Source organism: Camelus bactrianus, chromosome 25 (genome assembly GCF_048773025.1).
Source record: "Camelus bactrianus isolate YW-2024 breed Bactrian camel chromosome 25, ASM4877302v1, whole genome shotgun sequence".
Classification (NCBI taxonomy): domain Eukaryota; kingdom Metazoa; phylum Chordata; class Mammalia; order Artiodactyla; family Camelidae; genus Camelus; species Camelus bactrianus.
Window position 1 is genome coordinate 11446115 of NC_133563.1, and position 21897 is coordinate 11468011.

General features: G+C 35.9%; 1 protein-coding gene across 12 annotated transcripts in view; it reads left to right on the top strand.

The window, feature by feature from the left end:
* RIMS2 (regulating synaptic membrane exocytosis 2) overlaps positions 1 to 21897 on the top strand; it is a 509607-nt gene that overhangs the window by 420912 nt on the left and 66798 nt on the right. For 6 of the 12 annotated variants that reach the window (XM_074352612.1, XM_045517252.2, XM_074352613.1 and 3 more), the window contains one exon: positions 11985 to 12226. The exons of the other annotated variants lie outside the window; for them this stretch is intronic. In XM_074352612.1, the coding sequence (XP_074208713.1) occupies positions 11985 to 12226 (242 nt within the window). The remainder of the gene's footprint in view (positions 1 to 11984; positions 12227 to 21897) is intronic. 12 annotated transcript variants of the gene reach the window in all.

Sequence of the window (21897 nt, forward strand, 5' to 3'; positions counted from 1 at the left end):
GGTTTTTATTTCTAAGCCAAGAACCCTAATTTTCTCCTCAGCAAACAAGGGACCTGATAACTGATAACAACACTGTCCCAGAAAACACAGTATGCTCCTCTTCACTGACATTTCCACGTCCCATGGCCCAGGATCTTGAGCCCTACTATCTGTGAAAGAGGATAGATGGTAAAAGTGGCTATCTTTTTTCATAAACCTTTTTTTTTTTTTGTAGTAAAGAGCCATTATTGCTTTACTAGAGTAATAATTCGAAGCTCACCTAGAAGAATAATGTGAGTCATGTGACATGATGCCACAAATTCTAGGAACTTGAACAGTGGGAACTATTTCTGATGCTGTACAGATCATTTTCTCTGACTCCCACAGATGCTAAGAAAGATAAAAGGGAAGATATGACTTCTCTTTGCTCAGTGATTGTCAGGCAAGTATAAGGAAAACATAGACAAATTCAATAAAGCATCCTTGTTTCCAAATATAAAGGAACAATGTATGGGTAGTTTGTATTTGGCTTCTTAAAATTCTAGAAGAGTTTTTGGTTCTTTTAATCCCTTGGGGCTCTAGAAGTTCTGGTAGATTCTTCTATATGAATTTGCATGATTGATTTTAATTAGATATGAGAGTTGTATAGATAATAATAAGATTTCATCAGGATATATAAATTTAAAGTATGTTCTCAGTCTCAAGTGATGCAATGTGATTGCACAAAGTAGAGGTTTTTTAAATTTGGATTTGATTTATAATCAAGTTTTCAAAAAAATCAGTATCCACTACTTTTCAAAATATGGGACTAGTGTATTTTGTACTTTGGAGTCTAAGGAATTAATATCCTTAATTTATACCTATCTTACATTTTTATATTTTGTTTCTTATATTGTTTATATATGAAACAACATCTAGTGAGTTTATATAGTTTAAAGTTATAGTCCAAGAATATTTTTATATTATGTGATTTTATATGGTAAAGTGATGGTCTGAGAATATTTTCATATTATGGGTTAGCTTTCAGCATTATTTTTAGCATATTGTGAATTTTTATGTAATATAATTATTTCAGTTGTGCAGAATATTCATTATTTGTTAAATACTCTACAGAACTTGTTGTACTGATTATGGAGCTGATGCTTAGCAAGAATACATCAAAGTTCTCAGTTTTTTTTTCCCCTACAAAATTTTAACTATTAGTGTTCCTTTGATAGTGGTAAGAATGGTGAAAAATGTAAATTGATCCTTGAAGTTACAAGCCAGTAAGCATACTTTCTGATAACTTGTCATGAACTTTTTCATGTTATTGGCTGTTCTGTGTAATCACGTGGTAAAATCAGAAAAACATCTGTAACGAAAATGAGTTAGAGGGAAGTCTGTTTCTGCCTAAAATATTTATGTATAGAAATAGTCAGGTTTGGCTGAAAAGTACAGGTGAAATAATAGAAAAATTTAAGGGGATTATACACACATTGAATTGGTGGGTTAGGATTATGGGATTTATGCTGGAAACTTGTGAAGGGAGGCATGTTACTGCTTAAAGTACATATGTCAAGGAAAATTGTGAGTAACAATAGGTAAAGCTGAATTAAAGGGAAAGGGAAAAGGAATCATGAAAATTTTAAAGGAATTAATTTTAAAAAGATTAGCAGAAACACTATAGTCATAAAAATTTGGAGCTAAAAGTACCTTAACAACAATCTCTAACCTCTTCATTTGCTAAGTTAGGAAAAGGAGGACCAATGAGTAAAAGAAACTTCTGGTGAACCATCAGCCATGCAGTTTTGGATCTAGAAATTGTGATAAGATGGTTTTATTGAACAGATAATGTACATGAGTTCCTTCTATTTCCCTTTAATAAAATCCCTCATAGCATAAAGGTTTAATGTTTTCAATCAAACTCTCTCACCTAAGTTTTTAAACTCATGTATTTCTACATCTTGAAGGAATGTCTCTATTTCAATAGCTGCTTTCTTAAAGGACAAAAGTACCCTCTAAACCTACAAATCCATAGCTTTTCTTTTTTTTTTCTTTTTTTTTACATTTTTTTATTGAGTAATAGTCATTTTACAATGTTGTGTCAAATTCTAGTATAGAGCACAATTTTTCAGTTATACATGAACATATATATATATTCATTGTCACATTTTTTTTTTCGCTATGAGCTAACGCAAGATCTTGCATATGTTTCACTGTGCTACACAGTATAATCTTGTTTATCTATTCTGCATTTTAAAATCCCAGTCTGTCTCTTCCCACCCCCCGCCCCCTTGGCAACCACAAGTTTGTATTCTATGTCTATGAGTCTGTTTCTGTTTTGTATTTATGTTTTGTTTTTTTTAAAACCATAGCTTTTCTTAAACGTTCCTGCTAATTAACTTTTTGCATCATTTAACCACAACTTTCTTGAACCTCTTTCTCTTGTCTCCTGTGGAGTTGAACGCTATTCTGTTGTTCTTGTTTCTGAGAATATATCTCTCTGTTCCCCTCAGTCAGTCTTCTTTTTCCTAATCTTTAAATATCAGTATTCTTTGGGGTATTTTCTCAGCCTTTTTCATTTGTCTCTCTTTACGCTCTTGGCTTGCACACTTAGGCCATCCCAACCTCACCTGTCCTCTCCTGCTCAACAAATTATTGATTCCATCTTTTTAGCCCTGACTGTTCCCTTAGCACTTGGCCTAAGTGTTCAGCTTCCTCCTATTGAACCTCTCCATCAGGAAATTCCACTGGTTCCAGTGCTGGTCATTTCCTAAACCAGTACCACTTGGGCAAATGCTGGACTCTCAGGGCCTCAGTTTTCTCTTGTTTAAAAGTTGTTGTGAGGATCACATGAGTCAGTTCATATAAAGCACTTTGGCCATTTGGAATATAGTAAGTGCTTACTAATTTGCGCTATGTTTATATCTTATTTCCAGGTCCAGATACTAGGCTGAATAGATGGTTCCTTCCAGATAACTTCTACATTAATCTTTGCTTTCCATTAGCAATAGCAGTGCAGTCGCCTTGCTTCTTATTTCCTTCCCCCGGATTATTGTTGTAAACTCCTAATTGAATTTTCTGTAGCCAGTCGCTCCTGACTTTGTTAGTCAAGGCATATTAGATTGTGCTGCTGTGATAAACAACCCTGCATTCCTAGTGGTATAACCAGCAAGTTTATTTCTGTCCCTTGCAGTCACTCAGGGGCTCAGTCTGATAGAGGCCCTGTCTTTCACAGTCCCAGTGGCAGAGGGAAACAGAAGCTGGACTTGAACACCACCAATTAAATGGTTCTCCCAAGCAATGGTATGACTCATTTCCACTAACATTTCATTTGTCAAAACAAGTCAAAAAGCCACTTCTAACCTCAAGGGGGTGAGGAAGTGTGAACCGCGCATGCACCTGCCAGAACAGAGCGCTGTAAACAGCCGGATGATGGCCCCACCTGTCTACACAGCCTTCCTTATTTATCATTTTTATGTTATTCCCCAGCTCTGTCAGCTTTAGTGACTCCTTTTGCAAGTCTCCACATAGCAACATGGGTCTGATCTGCTTTTTTGGATTTACCTTTAACTCTTAGCCTGTGATACCTTACAATTTAGCTGAACTGCACCACTCACCTTAAAACCATGACATATTCTTTCTTATCTCTGGATTTTATGCGTAATATTCTTTATTTTAATATTTTTCTTTCTCTCTACATGTGATAGTTTTTACCCATCATTCAAGACCCAGATTCATAAAACTTTCCTGTTCTCAGCTTTTTCCTCTCCCTTCAGTGAAATCTCATAGTCCCATGTTTGCATCCCTTTTCTCCAATACTTACATTTTTTTTTGCTCATTTGTATAAATATGTCTACTCTTATATTTGCATTCTTAAACTATATGCTACTTAAACAATGATTGTCTCATTTCATTGTTTTTAGTGGCCACAGGGCCAAAGCTACACTAGCCTAAGTGGAAACTTTGCACAAGCCGGAAAAATGTTTTCCTCTGGATAGATGATTAGAAATGGACACTCGCTTTGAAAAAACCAATTAAAGAAAATTCCCCTTTTGTGTGCAGAAAAAAATGTATTCTTCCCATCAGTTTTGGCCCCTCAGAGCAAGAGCAGGGAGCCCAGGCACTGTTTCAGCCCCACCGGCTCCCTTGGGCCCTGCCACCAGGTCGGTACACGGTAGATGTTAGCTAAAGGAATCTGTTAATTAGTGATGAGAGCGTTTGCTATAGTTTAAATTAGCTGAATGAAAAATATTTGCAGGCCTAAAAATTCAAGGAGAAAAAGAACACAAAATAGAAGTTAGATTTCCTCCCCTCCAATAAATAAATAAATAATTAGATAAATAGAAAGGAAAGAAGGAAGAAATTAGATCTTGTCTCTAAGGATTGTTTAAAAAGAGGTAACTGAAGTCAAAGAAATACAGTTTTCCAAAGAAAACGTTTTAAAATTACAGTTCTTACATAAATTTTTTCTCTAAATTTTTATCTTAAATTAACAGTGAAAGCGAGTGACATGGAAATATGTACATTTGAAGTGTAGATTTTGCATTTAACTTTTTGAGCAAGACAGAACACAGCTAGAGGGAATCCAGGGAAGTACAGCTAACATAGTAAAAGACATTGCAAAAGGCTCATATGAAAATGGACAAAATAAGTGATTAGAAATCATGTTTACTGTGTTATAGGCAGAGAGAGAAACAAACTTTTTTTTTCTTTTTTTTTTTGTTGGCTTAAACAACAAAAATTCATTTTCTCACAGTTCTGGACCCTACAAGCGCGAGATCAAGGTGGCAGCAGATTTTGTTTCTTCTGAGGCTTTCTCGTTGGCTTGTAGATGACTGCCTTCTTGCCGGGTCTCCGTGTAGTCTTTCCTCTGTGCTTGTCTGTGTCCTAATCTTCTCATTTTATAAGCACACCAGTCAGGTTGGGCGAGGGCCTACCCTAGGCGTCTCCCTTTAAATGGATCACCTCTCTAAGGGCCCGAGCTCCAATACACTCACATTCTGCGGGGATTAGGGCTTCATTATTTGAGTTTTGGGGGTCTGGCAACCACAATCCACCCCACAACCCCATGGTCACATAAGCAGTGTTGAATCTGGCAGCTAGGGCTTTTCTCCGGAAGCATATACTTTTGATTTATAAAATAATGTTTAAAAATTTTCCTTAAAGTAGATTTCTTCAAACCCATCATGGGGGGAGGGGGAAATCTGTTATTCAATAATTTGATGGGGAATTTATAAATTCAAGGGATAGTAAATAGGGAGAGGGTATAGCTCAGTGATAGAGCGTGTGCTCAGCATGCCTGAAGCCTGGGTTCAATCCCCAGTACCTACATTAAATAAACAAACAAACCTGATTACCTCCCCCCTCCAAAAAGAGACAGTGAAGGATTAATATATAGATAGACTTAAGAGTTTATATCAATTTATGAATGTTCAATAATAAACGAATCCTCCTAATTCCTTTAATGATCTAGCCTTTATAGACCTGTCACTGTTTAAAGAAGGTAATTACGTTGTTTCTAAAATGCCCATTAATGTTATATTTAGATTTAAAATATTGGGCTAGATCTCAGGCCTCTTGGTGCAACCCCCTATGCCGGGTGTGTTCTCACAGCCCGAGGGCAGCTCTGATGTGGAATAGGCGGTGAGATAAGGGTAAGTAGCTCAGGACATGTATTCATTCCAGCACATCCAGGCCTCATCCTCTCCCAACCTCCCCTTATGTTAGTATCTTCGCCTTCACCTCCTTCCGTTAACACTGGTTTTATCAGTTGCCTCCAACAGCCAAGTTTGTTTCTACCTCTTGGTTGCATTTACTCCCCTTTCAGTTTAGAGAACCCTCTTCTTCGGCGTGACTGGCTTCGTCATTCAATACTCAGCTTGCTTGTCAAGGGGCCTTACTTGACCACCTGTTTAATGTTGCCCCTTCCCCAACCTTCCAGTCCCTTGTTACCACTTTATTCTGTCTTATTTCTTCAGATCACTTATCACGATCTGAAATTAGTGTGTATTCACTTATTTATTGTCTTTCTCCAGGACGATATGAATAAAAGGTCCATGAATACAGGGACATTCTCTCTCTCTCTCTTTTTTTTTTTTTTTAACTCTACTGCACCTCTGAATCCAAGAACAGTGCTGGCCACATAATAGGTACACAGTAAATATCTTTTAAATGAATGATTAAATGCTGGGAGCAGTGACATGTTAAAAGGAAGCAAAACAAGAAATGAATCTTTTTTCTTCCTTAAAGAAATCTTCCATATCCTGGCATTTTAGGCAGTAACAAGCTGTTGGGAAAGGAGTTTTGGAGATGGCAGGCCTTCCTGGTGCTCCGAAACTCTCCTAAGTGAGCAGTGACCTGCTCTGTGACCACCAAGGCCTGCTTCCTGTCAAGAGACCCAAGACTTAAGAACATTAAACATAGCTTCATTGCTAATAACTGTAATCAAGGCAGATGTTTTTAACTAAACATACTTTGTTGATTAGCTAAATATTCCTCCCTAACTCTGGACATCAGCTTTGTAGAATAAACACCTACACACACCCCTTCTATTACATTTAGATATTATACTAATAATACATTATAGCATATTAATAGGGTGCATTTACATATATAGTACCTGAAGGAATGTTAAAAAATACTAAATTTTGAATTCCTGTCATCTCTAGGAATCAAAGAATTAGCACAAGAAACTCAGTTTTTACATACTCTTCAGAGACATGTTTTCTTGAATGTTTAACTTAATTAAGGTTTCTTGATTTTAGAGCTGGTGTTTGGAATTTCAGTTATAAACTAAGATCATATTCTTATGCAGCCATATTTGCATTTTACATGCTGATGTATTTGCCAGTAAATTAATTACAAGAGACTATATAATACACCGTTTTTGTATCCCTATGTTTGTGGGAATATATGTTCAATAAACATTGTTTGAATAAATGGTTATTACTTTACTAGCCTAAAATTGTAGGTGGTCTTTTGAGTAAGTGAAATAAAGTTTATTAAATTGTCATGTAGGATCATCATAATTTCAAGTTTCACCTTTTAGGAAAGAAATAATATTTAATATAGAGAAATATTTAATGAGGTGAACTTTAGACAGGAACAGGGTTTGTTACCCTCCCTTCTCTCCCTCCCCCAAACTCCACCACAAGGAATATGCCAGAATTCAACAAATGGCTCTCAAAAGCTAGGCATCCGTTGACAGGCAACAGTTGAAATCAGGTGTGAGTTATCAGAGTGATAGGTATTCGACTAGCTCTTGGCACCTGCCTCCAGGAATGCAGCAATGGGAAGGAAAAGGAATTAAACCTTTCAAGGTGACATAATGTTTGGGAACTTGGCCAGTCTCATGGGTTTCTTTCTACTCTGTCACTATTACTGCTGTCTTCTAACTTTTGAGTCCTGCAGGCCCTCTCTAGCACCACTTACTAGCCCAAGGTGTTATGAATAGCTCCCCTCCCTTCTGTTCCTGTGCTGCGTTTCTCAGACTCCACAGTAGGAGCGGCTGGCCCTCTCTGCTTCCTCCCACACATTCTGAGCCATTCTCATCTCTGATGTTCAGTCTCTAAGTTCTTGGGCAAGTACTCTCCTAGCCACCTTCCCAGCTCTCCATATGGTGAAATATTTTTACTTGACTCTAGATTTTATTTACATTGTTATTCTTATGCCCGTACTCACAAACTCAGAATTTGTCGTTGTCCTGTGTTTGCTGTTTATCTTAACAGCGAAACTACTTAGTTCTGTTCATTCAAACCTATTAATGCTTACTTTTGGCCTGGAAACTTCTTTTAGTTTAATAACACAACTCCCATAATCCCTAAGGTATGCATTTAAGCCTTTGGGGAATATTTACAAATATCTCACCTGCCTTTCATTACCTTTCTCCTAATGATAGACAATACTAGATCTGTTCTTTAAAATCTTTCAGGATACAACTCTCAACGACTGCAGGTATGTCATAAAAGAAATCACTTGCATTGGCAATTTTACGTATTTTGAGAATACTAAATACATACAGTTTTTCATTGTTTTCCCAATGCCAAAGATTAGAAAACACACATAAAACAGTAAGTGGAAGTGTGGAAGTGCTGTGTTTCTTTCTGGAACTGAGCATCCTGTATCAATGCCCGATATTGTGCAGGAATCTCAGAGTTAGCTCGAAAGCCGTGCTGTACCTTTAGCCCATGTAATGAACTGTGCAGGTTGAATTATTTCACCTGTTTTGGTCCTTGATTGCTCTTTTCATTTGTCTGTTTAATTTTTTTTTCATGTTGCCAATACCTTTTATATTCAGTTTGGAAAAAGCAAAATAGAGACAGAAAGAACATTTTTTAAAAAGCATAACTACCAATTTAAGGAAATTAAAACTACTTTTAGCACACTGTTCACGGTGTAGCCTTTAGATCTTTTGCCATGTACATTTGTACTTTTTCCCAAAGAACAGAAACATTCTGAACATATAATTTTATTTTTCTTCATATTCCCTTTATTTCCCTCTTGTGCAGGTAACTGGTAGATCATCTATGAATCCAGGTTTCCTGAACTACCCAGTTTAGCAAGAGATGTTTATTTCTTTTTGTATAGATTTCTTTCTTTCTTTTTTTTTTTTTTTCTGTTTGTGACACTGTGTCACTCTGGGGCCTGAATTTGCCTGCGTACCCTAGTAGTAGCATAAATCCTTATTTGGTGTGTGTACCAGCCAAAGTTAAGCTGTAGATATCTGCTTCCTCAAGCCCTTTCCTCCATATCAAGACTATATATATTTATGTCAATAAATATTTATTTACAACAGCATTTTCAATGGTACATTCTATTTTACTGATGAACATAACTTATTTAAACACCCTCTACTGTTGGACATTTATGGGTTTTACCTTGTGTATGTGTGTTTTACTATTATAATCAGTTCTGCAATAAATATCATTCTTACTAAATCTGTGAACATTGCTGTTTTCCCCTTAGGATAGGTCCTAAAAGTAGAATTGATAGGTTAAAAGGTAGGCTTTTTTTTTTTTCCAAAGCTTTTGATACATATCACCCTATTACCTTTCAGAAATCTGTCACTGATACCCCCAGCAACAATATTGGAAATGTACCATATTACCAGACCCTTACATATTTTCTCTTAAAGTAATTGATAATGTAATGAATGAATGGGTCTTTGCTTTCTTAACCACACTAAGCATTCCAAATAATTACCCATGTTTACAGATTCTTTACTACAAAGTACTCTGTAAATACAGAGTCAAAAAACTTTTATTTTCGGTTGGTAGCTTGTTTGCTTGCAGCATTGTTTGCTTATAGTTTTAAGTGATGGCCAGGTGAGGAAAATAAAGGAAACCAGTAATGACACTTTAGCTTCAGTCTCCCTCCCCTCAAAACACAGCACCGGAGGGCAACTACTCATAAGCTCATCCCTGGTGATCTCTGAGTTTCAAGGAGATGAGAATTAGATCCATCTCACAGAACTTTTAGTAACTCTTTTTGTAGATCATGCGTGATCAAAGTTGTCAAATTGAAGAGAAGTGTACTGCTGTGAAACCAAATGGGCGCTGCGCTACTTATCAGTTAGTGTTTTATTATATCTTGCTTGTTTCTGGCCAAGTTCCTTGTGGCCTTTACATTCAACCATGAAAATTACAATTCAAAAATCACAAGGTACAGTATTTTGAGAGTCTATCTCTGACTTCTTTGGTGGGTAGTAGATTAGGTGGTTCTTTTGGAAAAGTATGTGATTAGGGTAAAAAATCCACGTAACAGGAGTACCAGTTACTGTGACTATGGGACATATGTTTTTATCTTGAAAGTCTTAGTCTCAACTAAACTTTGACTTTTCTAGGCTATGCCATGCCTGTTATGATGATAGCGTATTGTAAAAGTCCTATGTTGCATTTCTGTGTTTATTTGCCCAGAATCCATGAAACAAGAGATGCCTGGGGAGCAAAGCATTTCTCAGTTAAAGGGAACCTTACAGATATTGCAGTTCAACATGTTTAATGGATGATGATGGGGGTGGTGGTGATAATAATAATAAGGAGAAGGAGGAAGAGAGTAATTTTTGGAGCTCTTATGTGCCTTTCATTCTGCTTAGTGCTTCACTTAAGTTTTTTTCATTTATTGAAGGTGGAAAGTAAGTTCCAGACAGGGAAACAACTCTCCTAAGATCACTCAGTGAAGCCAAAAATCTAACTCAGATTTCCTGACTCTCAGTGTTGGCCACTCTCCATTACATAATGCTGGCTATATGAAAACCATTTTAGACATTTTAAACTCAGAAGTTTTAAATTTTATAATTATGAATAGCATTTCTATGGATGCTAAGTATTTACATATATAATACATGTTGAAGGACTTTAACCTTATTTTATCATCTGTATTCATAATAATAATTGTTATAATTTCCATTTATTAAGTTTTTACTTTAGACATATTATCTCTATTCTTTAAAATAAGAAAGTAAAATAAAATATTCTATAAATAAGGAACCCGAGACTCAGAGAGGAGCAATTACCTTTTCTAAAGGAAGTCAGTTAAGTAGGAGCAAAGCTGGAATTTAAGCCCCTATCTCTTGCTTCCAAAACTCTTTCTACTTTATTCTATAGTTGCTTATTCAAGAATAGCAAAATCAAGCAAGCTTGAAAATGGTTGATTTGGGGTACTGTAGAAGTATATACATTGTTTTCTTTCTCTTTCGGTCTGTTTATGCCTCATTTCTTCTTAAAACTTATGTGAGGGATAAAATAGTTCACTTTACTGTACTTCTAAAAAATTTCACACTGGGTCTTTTCCCTCTTAAATACTTGGAGGAAATGGACATAGGTTAATAAAGTTAACATGTGGTCCTAGACTTTTAGTAGATTTTATTCTAAGACAAGAGAAAACAATTGTTTAAGGAAGACTGATAAATGAATTAGAGATAAGAGCTCACCTCAGTAGGTCAGATTGTCCTCATCCTTCAGCTGATGTATATAGATTCTACTAATGTTTCTTGATTTTTATTCTTTTCTTTTGTTTTTATAATTGAATGTTACACACTCAGACTGTCAGAACCAAATTAAAGCAGAAACTATGACTTTCTAATACCGAGTCAAAAATTGATGATGTGTAAATGAATCTTCCCATTCCTCAAAGCAGGCTGCTTCCTTCACATTCTCCCAGGTGTGGGACCAGCTGGATGGCCTGTTTTCAGATGCTTCACCCTCTACTCGTGCCTCTACCCCAGTCAACATAGAAGAATCCAAGCTTCTCTCTTTAATTATTCCCAATGGTAGTGTTAGTCTAGCAAGTAGATCCTCAATCAGCTCACTCACTGATGGCCTTCTGACCATATTGTCTAGAAAAATGATAACGATTTTTCTTTCTTTCAAATGAATGCAAGAGGAAAATCTTTTCTTCATTTTTGGAATATAGACATATCAATAAATATGAAATTGTGTAGAGTGAAATAAATTATTTTTAATTCAAAATGACCAAAAACATCAATCCCTTTTAGAAAATTTAACAATTATTAGCTAACTCTTAAAGATGAAATGAAAAAACTTAATTAAAGGGCTACCCTTAGCAATGGATGCTGTCATTTTTGCCATTTTTTGTAAAATTCCCTCACTCACTGAATTTCTTTTTGATGACTAGGGTAAGGCAAATTGGAGAAGAATGCTTTGGAAACTTCCTTCTTATGTTATATGGCTGCCTCAAAGCACATTGCTCTTGCAGGACAGCATATTCTCTTAAATGAGCCCACTGATTTTTCATGAATTTTTATTTTCCTGTAGCCATGCAAACCAGTGCCTTCTTTAAAAGCAGAGATGAAATCGTAAATCTGATTTTTGATAGTAATGTTAAGGTCGGCGCTGAATAGTAAAACCCGTTCAAGACCATGGTATTTGAAAATTTTTAAATCCTAGAAGTATGTCCCACAAAAGGTAGAATTGATTTGTGCTCCAGATACTTCATCTAAAATACCTTTTCTGTCTTTTCCTTTTCACTCTTGCCTTCACTTTTAACGATCCATCGGCCTACAGTGTCTTTACAACCAAAATGCAAAGCAGACAAATGGGCATCTCGGGGAAGAACATGACTAAAAGCACCAGCATCAGCGGAGACATGTGCTCGCTGGAGAAGAACGATGGCAGCCAGTCTGACACTGCGGTGGGCGCCCTGGGCACCGGCGGCAAAAAGCGGCGCTCTAGCATTGGGGCCAAAATGGTAGCTATTGTTGGTCTCTCCCGGAAAAGCCGCAGTGCTTCTCAGCTCAGCCAGACGGGTAGGCATTTTTATGTTACTTTTGACTTCGTATTTGAGTTGTCATTAAAATACATGTTCTTTTCTCTTACTCATTCTATTGCAGTAATGTGTGGATGATGACATGTACCAGAAGGAAAGGGGCATTCTAAACTAGTTAACCTTTCTGAAAAGACAATAACTTTATTTTTCAGTGATCAGTGAACCTGCTTCAGAGTGCACCTTGGGTACTGTTCTTGAAATGCAGTTAGTGTCTTTTCTCCTCAGGGAGGAGTTAAGCTGTGGTCCCCCTGATTGTCAGCTGCTGATCCTTTGTAAAGGTCCTCTGATCTTTGAGATATTTGCTTTTCTTTAGGTTCCTCGAGTTGGAACCAGCCAAATTAATTTTCATTCCTAGCAAGTTACCACGATGAAGATGATACCACATATTTTGTGTGGATAATATGCTTCTTTTATTGCTGACAACCGAACTTCTTTTCCAGTTTGTAAGCAGCATTTACCAGTTGTATGAGTTTTCTCACTGCAGTTTTTATTTCCCTGTTAAAACTTCAAGCAGCAATATTCTCCAGCAGCAGGGATGGAGGAATTTTCTGCTGACAGCGAAGATATTCAAAGCTTTGCTATATTAAAATTCAGTTTCTAAATCACATCTGCAGAAATAAATTAGATACAACACTCCTCCTCAGAAAAGCCACTGTTAGCAATTAAGAAATTTGTGAGTCAAAGCCATGTCTTCTTGCAAATGGGTGTTGATAATTAAACATTAAGTCCCTGGTGTCTTGGAAATAATAGCATATCTTCTACTTAACAAACAAACAAAAGCATATAATATGGTGTTTCTTTTACAGCAAATAAATTATAGGCCAATGGATTTAATCTCATTTATGCTTGAATACCAGGGTTCTGGTACGTAGAAGTCAGGGCATCTATCTGCAACACAAAAGAATTTAAGATTACGTTAATTCCTGGACCCGGCTAATCTTGGTTTTGCAAGCTATAACGATTCTGGAATTTGAGCCTTATATAATAATATTGCATTGAAATAATTATTTGATGTTATTCCTTATATGTTGGTTGTAACTTACTGTGTTTAAGGTGATTATTGTTAAAGGAATTTTTAATTTGATGTTTTAAAATGTTATTTTGCAATTTAATGTAAAATTAGAAATTCAGTTTATGGACATGGAGATCTTGTCTAAATGATTTTCAAATTGCTAATGTTTGTCATAATTAACTGTGTTGTGCTAATATGATAGATGTTGGCTTTTTGAAATTGAGGGGTTGTTTTCCTCTAGCAGTTAGATCATTATGACATTTTGCTCTTTAAAACCTACAAACTTTTGTAAACCTGAAACTGCTCTAAAAAATAAAGTCTATTAGTTTTTTAAAAATCAAGAACCTAAAACAGACACTAATAAGACTACAAGTTAGAGAATTTGTGGTGTTAAACTAAATAATTAATTTCATTCCTTCAAGAGTTTTTGGTAAATATTGAGCACTTAATGTATGCTAGGCACATAGAGAACAAAGATAAGTAAAAGGTCATTTATAACCTGAGTTGCTTATAATCTAGTAGAAGACAGAAACTTAAAGAGATTGCTTCAAGCTCATGTGTCAGTGGTAAACCAAGAATTACATAGAAAGTATGCTGAATGCTCAGGAGATCACTTGACCCAACCTAGAATTCCAGGAGTGAATCCCCAGAGGAGATGATGTCTGATCCAAGGCCTGAAAAAAAAGAATGACTGCTAACCAGGTAAAGAAAAATTAGAAAGATGTTCTAGGTAGAAACCATAATGACAAAGGCACGGAGGCATGACATGGGCAGGATGATAGGCAGTGGGTGTAATTTTAACAAAATGTTGGACTGAATATGGCCCGAGATGAGGCCGGTAGGTCAGCAGAGACAAGGTCATGGAGAGTCCTGTAGATCCTATGAATTTGTTGGTGATAAGAAGTTTTAAAGGATTTTCAGTAGAGAATTGATATGGTCAGATTTGAATCATATGTATTCTGTTGGCCATTCAGGCTGCCATTTATTTATCTAACAATTTTTTTGAGCATCTACCATATGCTATATCCTAAAGAAAACACGAATGAGACAAGAGACCCTTCTCTTCGAGCTTATATTCTAGTGGGGCTGCGATAAAGAATTAAGCTTAACTAAGCATCTGGTTTTAGGATGAATTAGCAGAGTATTACAATATTTTAGATAAGACCCTGAACTAAGTCAGTTGTCTGTTGTAATAAAGATAGAGCAGGGGTGATAAATTCAGGTGATTTTTAAAGAGTAAAATTATTCAGTCATCTGATTCCATGATGGGTTGGATTTGCAGAGGTGAAGGAGAGAAGATACTAAGATAATCCGCATATTTCTGGCTTGCATCACTGGATGGGTGGTTTTAGTGCTGTTAGTAGATATTGGAAGTGTGAAAGAAGGAGTAGGTTGGGAGGAGGAGAGGAACGAGTCCTTCAATTCAGGGCATGTTCAACCTGAGACATCTATAGGACACCCAAGGAGAAATATCTAGAACATACTTAATTAAATATTGTTAAAGCTGTTGTCAGAACCAGAGACATAAATCTGGGGGTTCTAAAGTTTAGATGATGCTTGAAACTATGAACATGGCTGAGGTTGCCCCAGAAGAACACTACAGATAAAAGAGCAGTAGGTGAAGACAATACTCTGTGGAAGACTTAACATTTTAGAATTGGGCAGAGAAGCCAATGAAGACCAAGAAGAAATGATCATGAAGAAAGGGCAAACACTGTGGGAGAGTGGTGTCACAGATGGTAAGGGTGTAAAGGATTTCAAACAGAGAATAGTCAGCACTTCTCAGTGATCAATTTCGTGTCTTCATAGTTTTGGCATTAATATCCCGTATATCTTTCTTTGACAATATTTTTATTTAAAAATAGAGATCTATTGACCATACAATGATTTGGTTTTTATCTTCAAAAACATTGTGATGTTGGCAGATTTAAGAAATGCAGCCTTGTTCCTTATTATACCATATAGCCCCTTCCTATATGTATATAGCATAGCAGAAAATAACCTGTTCCTTTTTATTATTGTCTTCATTTATATTCAATGACATTATAATGGTTAAAAATTTTTCTCATTCTTAAAATGTGTAATTATTTCTACCTACACACTTTATAAGTTGAAACTATATTGACATTAGAATTCAGAATCTCTCTCAATTTGAAGCCTGAGTTTAACTGTAGAATAGCCAACAGAGTTTATTTTGCAATTAATTGGATTCTAACCTTTCAGTGTGTTTCTAAATTCTGTATTTATGTGTATAAATGTACATGTTTCAAGTAAGGTTTTTATGTTCTTTAAAAATGCAGTCACAAGCTCTAACAATATTTAAAACTGAAATCTTCAAATTTAATACTTAAACTCTTTGATCATATGATACCGTTATCTAAAACAATGAAATGGTTTTATGATGTTGGAGCTACAATAGATCCTTTGTTTAGACATAAATATCTAAGTTGTATTGAGTGACTTGCCTAAAACCAAGAAATACATTTTCAACTATTATGTTTGCATTTTCAAAAATTCAGTTAGTAATCCCTTGATTTTCCTGGTCTCTATATGGAGATCTGCATGTAATTAAGTTATAAGAATTATCATTTAATGAATGATATACCATAATGTTTTCCATTTCTAAAAAATGTTATTTATCATTGTAAAAAATAAGCATCATTACACCAGTATGAATTTCAAGGTCAGATAAAAACTGCTCACTTGCCTCCTAAAGAGTAGAAAACTCAGCAAAATGGTATCTTTCTGAAGAATGGTCAAATTATTCTGGATTATATCCGTAAGCATACATGAACAATCATTGGCGAAGGGGAAACCATTTATAAAAATATGTTCGTTAATACACATAGTTGCTAAGTCACGTCTCTCTTCTTTTGCCATGCTATTTTGTATCCTTCTTTGCCTGTTAAGTGGAAATTCACCATTTTTAAAGCTTAAATATATTTTGCTAAACATCACAACCTCTTAGAAAGCACATAGACTGAATAAGGAGACTTGGGTGCTATTGCTTACTCTGGGTTATATAAGATATCCAATATGGCCTCTTAAAAAACCTACCCAACATATCTGAGTCACAGAATATTCATCTGACAGATGGAATTAGCACCTGCTGTCCTAACAGGGTTTTTATAAAGATAATATTTTTAAATCTATAAGAAAATGCTTTTGGAACTTAAAAATCACTTTGTAGATGAAAGCTAGCAGTAGCAAATTCACCTTCAGGGGGAATCAGGAATTCTGTTTTAGACATGTTGATTTTGAGATGCCCATTAGACATCTAAGAGCAGTTATTATATTGGCTGGACATATGTCTAGAACTTAGTAGTATGTAACTTGGGAGTAATCAGCAGGTAGTATTTAAGCCCACGGCACCAGGTAATACTGCTTAGTGTAACTTGAATCAAAAAGAAAACTGAGGACAGTGCCCTGGTATATGCCAACCTTTAAAAGTCAGGAAGAGAATTCATTAAAGGAAAAATAAGAGAGAGCAATCATTAAAGAAAAAGAAAAAGAAGATGGTATCTTAGAAGTCAAATGAAGAAAATATTTTAAGAATGATGGTCAGTTGTGACAAGTGCTTCAGGTAGTTCAAGTAAGATGAAGACTGAGAACTGGCCGTTGTATTTGGCAAGATGGAAAAATTTGGTGAACCTTGACAAACTTGGCAGTGGTGGACAGAGCCCGACTGGAGGAGTTAAGGAAAATGGGAGGTGAGGTAGAGTCAGCATAATTTCAAGAATAAAAATTAGAACACCTAATACTTTTTGAGCACTTCTATTTTGAGCACTTTACATGTAAGTCATTTAAACCTCACAACAATGTTATGAAGCAAGAATTAAATACTTTTACCCTCATTTTACAGATGAGGAAACCAAAGTAGGCAGAGGGGGAATAACTTCCCTAAGTTTACCTAACTAATAAGGGTAGAAGTTGGGATTTAAATCCAGGTAGTTTAGACCTGGAAGCTTCATTCTTAATTATTTTGTTGTAGTCTAACTAGCACTGTCCAATAGAACTTTCAGCAATGTCAGCAGGCTTCTGTGTCTGCGCTACCCAATACAATATGGTAGCCAGCATGTGGCCACCATACACCCGGCATGTGGCAGCTGAGCCCTTGAAATGTGGCTCGTGTGACTGAGTAACTGAATTTTTAATTTTTTAACATTTTTAATGTATATAATTTTAATTTAAATAGGCACATATGACTAGTGACTACTCTGTTAGTGCAGATAAAAACAATTTCTAGGATTTTTGATAAAAAAGGAAATAAATGTGACTATAGCATAGAAGAAACAGAGTCACAGAAGAGTTTTTGTTTTTGCTTTTTTTTTAATAAGAGAGGGGATACTTGTGGGAACAACTGAGTAGGTAAGAGAGCTTCAGATCCAGCACTTAAGTGGAGGTCAGCTATTACAACCTTTGGCCATTCAATAATCTCTGTTCTTTTCAGCTTGTCGTGATTTCTAAGCTCACATAATACTTTACGTTTCCTCTAATTATAACCCTTAGTAACTGTAATCATTTATTTATTTGTTTCTCTCTTGGCTAGACTGTTTTTTCTTATTTTGTACATCCTTCTCAGTGTCTGATGTAGTATCAAATACAGTGATGTCCTGTGAAAAGGCCCATGTACTCCTTCGGGGTGCATGATGAAGTTCTCTGGTGAATGGAATAAAAATGGTATAAATTATTTTTGTCTTTCCACCTAAAAGACAAAGAAATTAAGCACTACCATATTTAATATATGGCTTTGTCCTCATTTTCTCGGTCGGTCTGGATGTCAGATAGTCGTGTTGTTGCGTGCCTTTCTGGAGGTGTTAGTTTCATTAACCACCAGAAAGTGGGCAAGTGGCTTACAAAGATTCCTTCGGTGAAACTGGATTGAGTGTAACACTAACACTGCAACTACACGAAAAAAGGTAGACCTGAAATTCCTGCTCCTAGTCAAGCTTTTCATTAGCCACTGATGAAGGAAATACAGTGACAAGATCTGATAAGAAGCCACTAAAAAATTCTTAAGTTCTCAGGAAAACTAATAAAATACAGATTTACATCCACCACGTCTAACAGTGAACTTTGCCCTACATTTAATACTTCATATGATCTATGGTGTGTGTCTTTGTGAAGTTTCTTTTTCAACTATGACATTATTAAAACTAAGTATGAAGAAACTGAATTTGGACACAGACCTTTGAATTGCTCTATTTCTTGGCTAATGTAATGCCAGCTGCTATAAAATATAAACCTTGAAAACTTAACACAGTAGAAGTTTATTCATTGAGCAAATACCAGTCCAGCAGTTATTCCCAGTGGGCCAGTGGCCTGCCCTGTGGTTATTCAGAGTTTGAGGCTCTTTTCATCTTGAGGCTCCTCCCTCTTCTAGGGCCTTGGAGCCCTCTGAATTCAGCCAACACATGGGAAACTTTTATGGGCAAGAATTGGAAATAGGAAAGTCATTTCTTCTTATGTTTCTTTAGCAAAAACTCAGTCACAAGGCTGATGCTGGAAAATGGGAGGTTGAGAAATGTAGTCTAAGAAGTGCTCAGGAAAAAGAGAAAGCAAGTTTGTCACCAAACCAGTATTTTTAAAAAGTATAATATACGTTACATCAAACATCTTTGCCGAGAGCACAAAGTCTTATTTTACCATTTGAAATAATGATTTGCAAATAGCTACTGTATTTTAATCTTTTTAAATATTTATTTGGTGTTTGGGTGGGTTTGTTTGTTTATTTTTAGATTCCACTTGTATGTGAGACATATGATATTTGTCTTTCTCTGCCTGAGTTCTTTTACTTGGCACAATGCCCTCAATGTCCATCCATGTTCTCACAAATGGCAAGGTTTCGTTCTTTTTTATGGCTGAATAATATTCCTGTGTGTGTGTGTGTGTGTGTGTCACATTTTCTTTATCCATTCATTCATCTATAGACACTTAGGTTGTTTCCCTATCTTGGCTATAATAAATAATGCTGCAGTGAGCATGGGGTACAAATATCTTTTTAAGTTAGTGTTTCATTTTCTTCAGATAAACACCTGGAAATGGAATTGCTGGATTATTATACAGTAGCTCTATTTTAAATTTATTGACCAGACATACTGTTTTTCATAGGGGCTGCACCAATTTACATTCCCACCAACAATGCCCAGAGATTTTCTTTCCTCTACATTCTCACCAAAACTTGTTATTTCTTATTTTTTTCATACTGCCCATATGTGAGGTGATATTGTCATTGTGGTTTTGATTTGCATTTCCCTAATAATTAGTGATGTTGAGCATATTTCCATGTACCTGTTGGCCATCTGTATGTCCTTTTGGAAAAATGTCTATTCAGATCTTCTTCCTGTTTTTAAATTGAATTGTTTGGAGTTTTTTGCTACTAAGTTGCATGAGTTCTTTGTATATTTTGGATATTAACCCCTTATCAGATATATGATTTGCAAATATTTCCTCCCTTCTAATTGGTTGCTTTTTCATTTTGTTGATGGTTTCCTTTGCTGGGCAGAAGCTTTTTAGTTTGATGTACTCCCACTTGTTTATTTTTTGCTTCTTTTGCCTTTGCTTTTGGTGTCAAATCCAAAAACTCATTGCCAATATGGATGCCAAGGAGCTTACTGTCTGTTTTCTTCTAGGAGTTTTGTGGTTTTGAATCTTGCATTCAAGTCTTTAATCCATTTTGAGTTAATTATTGTGTATGGTATAAGATGGTTGGTTTCATTCTTTTGAATGTGGCTGTCCAATTTTCCCAATGCCATTTCTTGAAGAGGCTGTCCTTTCCCCATTGTATATTCTTGGCGCATTTGTTGTAAATTAATTGACGAAAAATGCACAGGTTTGTTTCTCGGCTCTGTTCTCTTCCGCTGAGCTATGTGTCTGTCTCTGTGCCAGTATTATACTGTTTTGATTACTATAGCTTTGTAAAATAATCTGAAATCAGGGAGTGTGATGTCTCCAGCTTTATTCTTCTTTCTCAAGCTTGTTTTGGCTATTTGAGTGTCTTTTGTGGTTCCATACACATTTTAGGATTGGTGGTTCTATTTCTGTGAAAACTGCCATCAGAATTTTGGTAGAGATTGCATTGACTCTGTAGATTGCTTTGGGTAGTATGGACATTTTAACAATATGTATTCTAACAATCCAAGAGCACAGAATATCTTTCCATCTGTTTGTGTCTTCCCCAATCTTTTTCACCAGTATCTTCTAGTTTCAGTCCCCAGACCTTGTCCAACCCATGTCAGTGTTGCTTCCACCTGTTTCTCACCAGTGACCACCACCTTGTAAACCACTGCCTTCTCTCTGCAAGAGCCTCCTCACTGGACCCCTTGCTGCCTCCCAGTGTCTGTTCACATGGAGCTGGGAAGCCATTAAAAAGGCAAACCAAGGTCTCGCCACTCCCCTCCAGAGAAGCTGCCAGCAGCCTTGCCACTTCTGGCAGGATAGGGATTAAACTCCCAGCCCCAGCTCACCTCCCTCACCCCAGGCTGTTCCTCCTCACACTTTCTGCCACCAGCCAGCGATACTGGCCTTTCAGGTCCCTAGAGTGTTCTGTTCCCCCTGGAGCTTCTGCTAAAGATAGCTCTGAAATTTCTCTATCCTGGCTCCTTCCTCAGGGAACATTCCTCAGCCTTTGGGTTGGACACCTCCCCAACCTGTTCTGATTAAAAACAAAAAGCAAAAAAAAAAAAAAAAAAAAAAAAAAATGAAATGTATAGATCTTTCACCTCCTTTGTTAAATTTATGCCTGGGTAATTTATTCTTTTTGATGAAGTTATGAATGAGATTGTTTTCTTAATTTCTCTTCCTGATAGTTCATAATTAGTATATAGAAACCATTTTCTAATTGAATTTTTTGTTATTGAGTTGAAAAATACTTTTTATGATAGAAAAAAATATAAGCCTGTTTTTTAGATTCTTCTGAGTCATTTTTGTATTAATAACATTTTGTAATATAACTTACTTATATTTGCCTGAATCCCACTGTATTATAAATCCTTGAAGGAAGGAATTCTATCTCATTCATTTTTGACAGTTTTTCTTTTTTCTTTTCTTTTCTTTTTCTTTTCTGGTGTGGAGGAGGTAATTAGGTTTATTTACTTCTTTATTCTTAGAGGAGATACTGGGGATTGAACCCAGAACCTCATACTAAGCATGCACTCTACTGCTTGAACTACACCCTCCACCCTCATTCATTTATATAACTCTGGTAACTAAGATAAGAGTTGATATCTAAAAACTCAGTTATTTGTTTGAATGAATGAACAAACAATTCAGTGCATCTTTGTTATAGGCAAGATAACTTAAAACTGTGTCCTGCAAGATGTTAAAGTAGAACAGTGAAGTTTTAAAAACTATAAATGATCATATAAATATATGTTAACTACTTTTTATTTCTCATCTCATATTCTTGGGTTTTGTTACTATTATTTATGGAAAGAATGACAGAGCTCTTGAAAGATATTGTTAAGGAACTATCCATTTATAGCTACAGATACAAATTATCTTGCATTATCCCTTCCTAAACATAAATATTACACTCGTAATCAAATTATTAAAAACTTGCTACTTAATTCTTACTCTAATAATTTCCGTGAAGCACAGACATTACCATAGTTTATTCATCTCATTAAGTAAACTTTTTT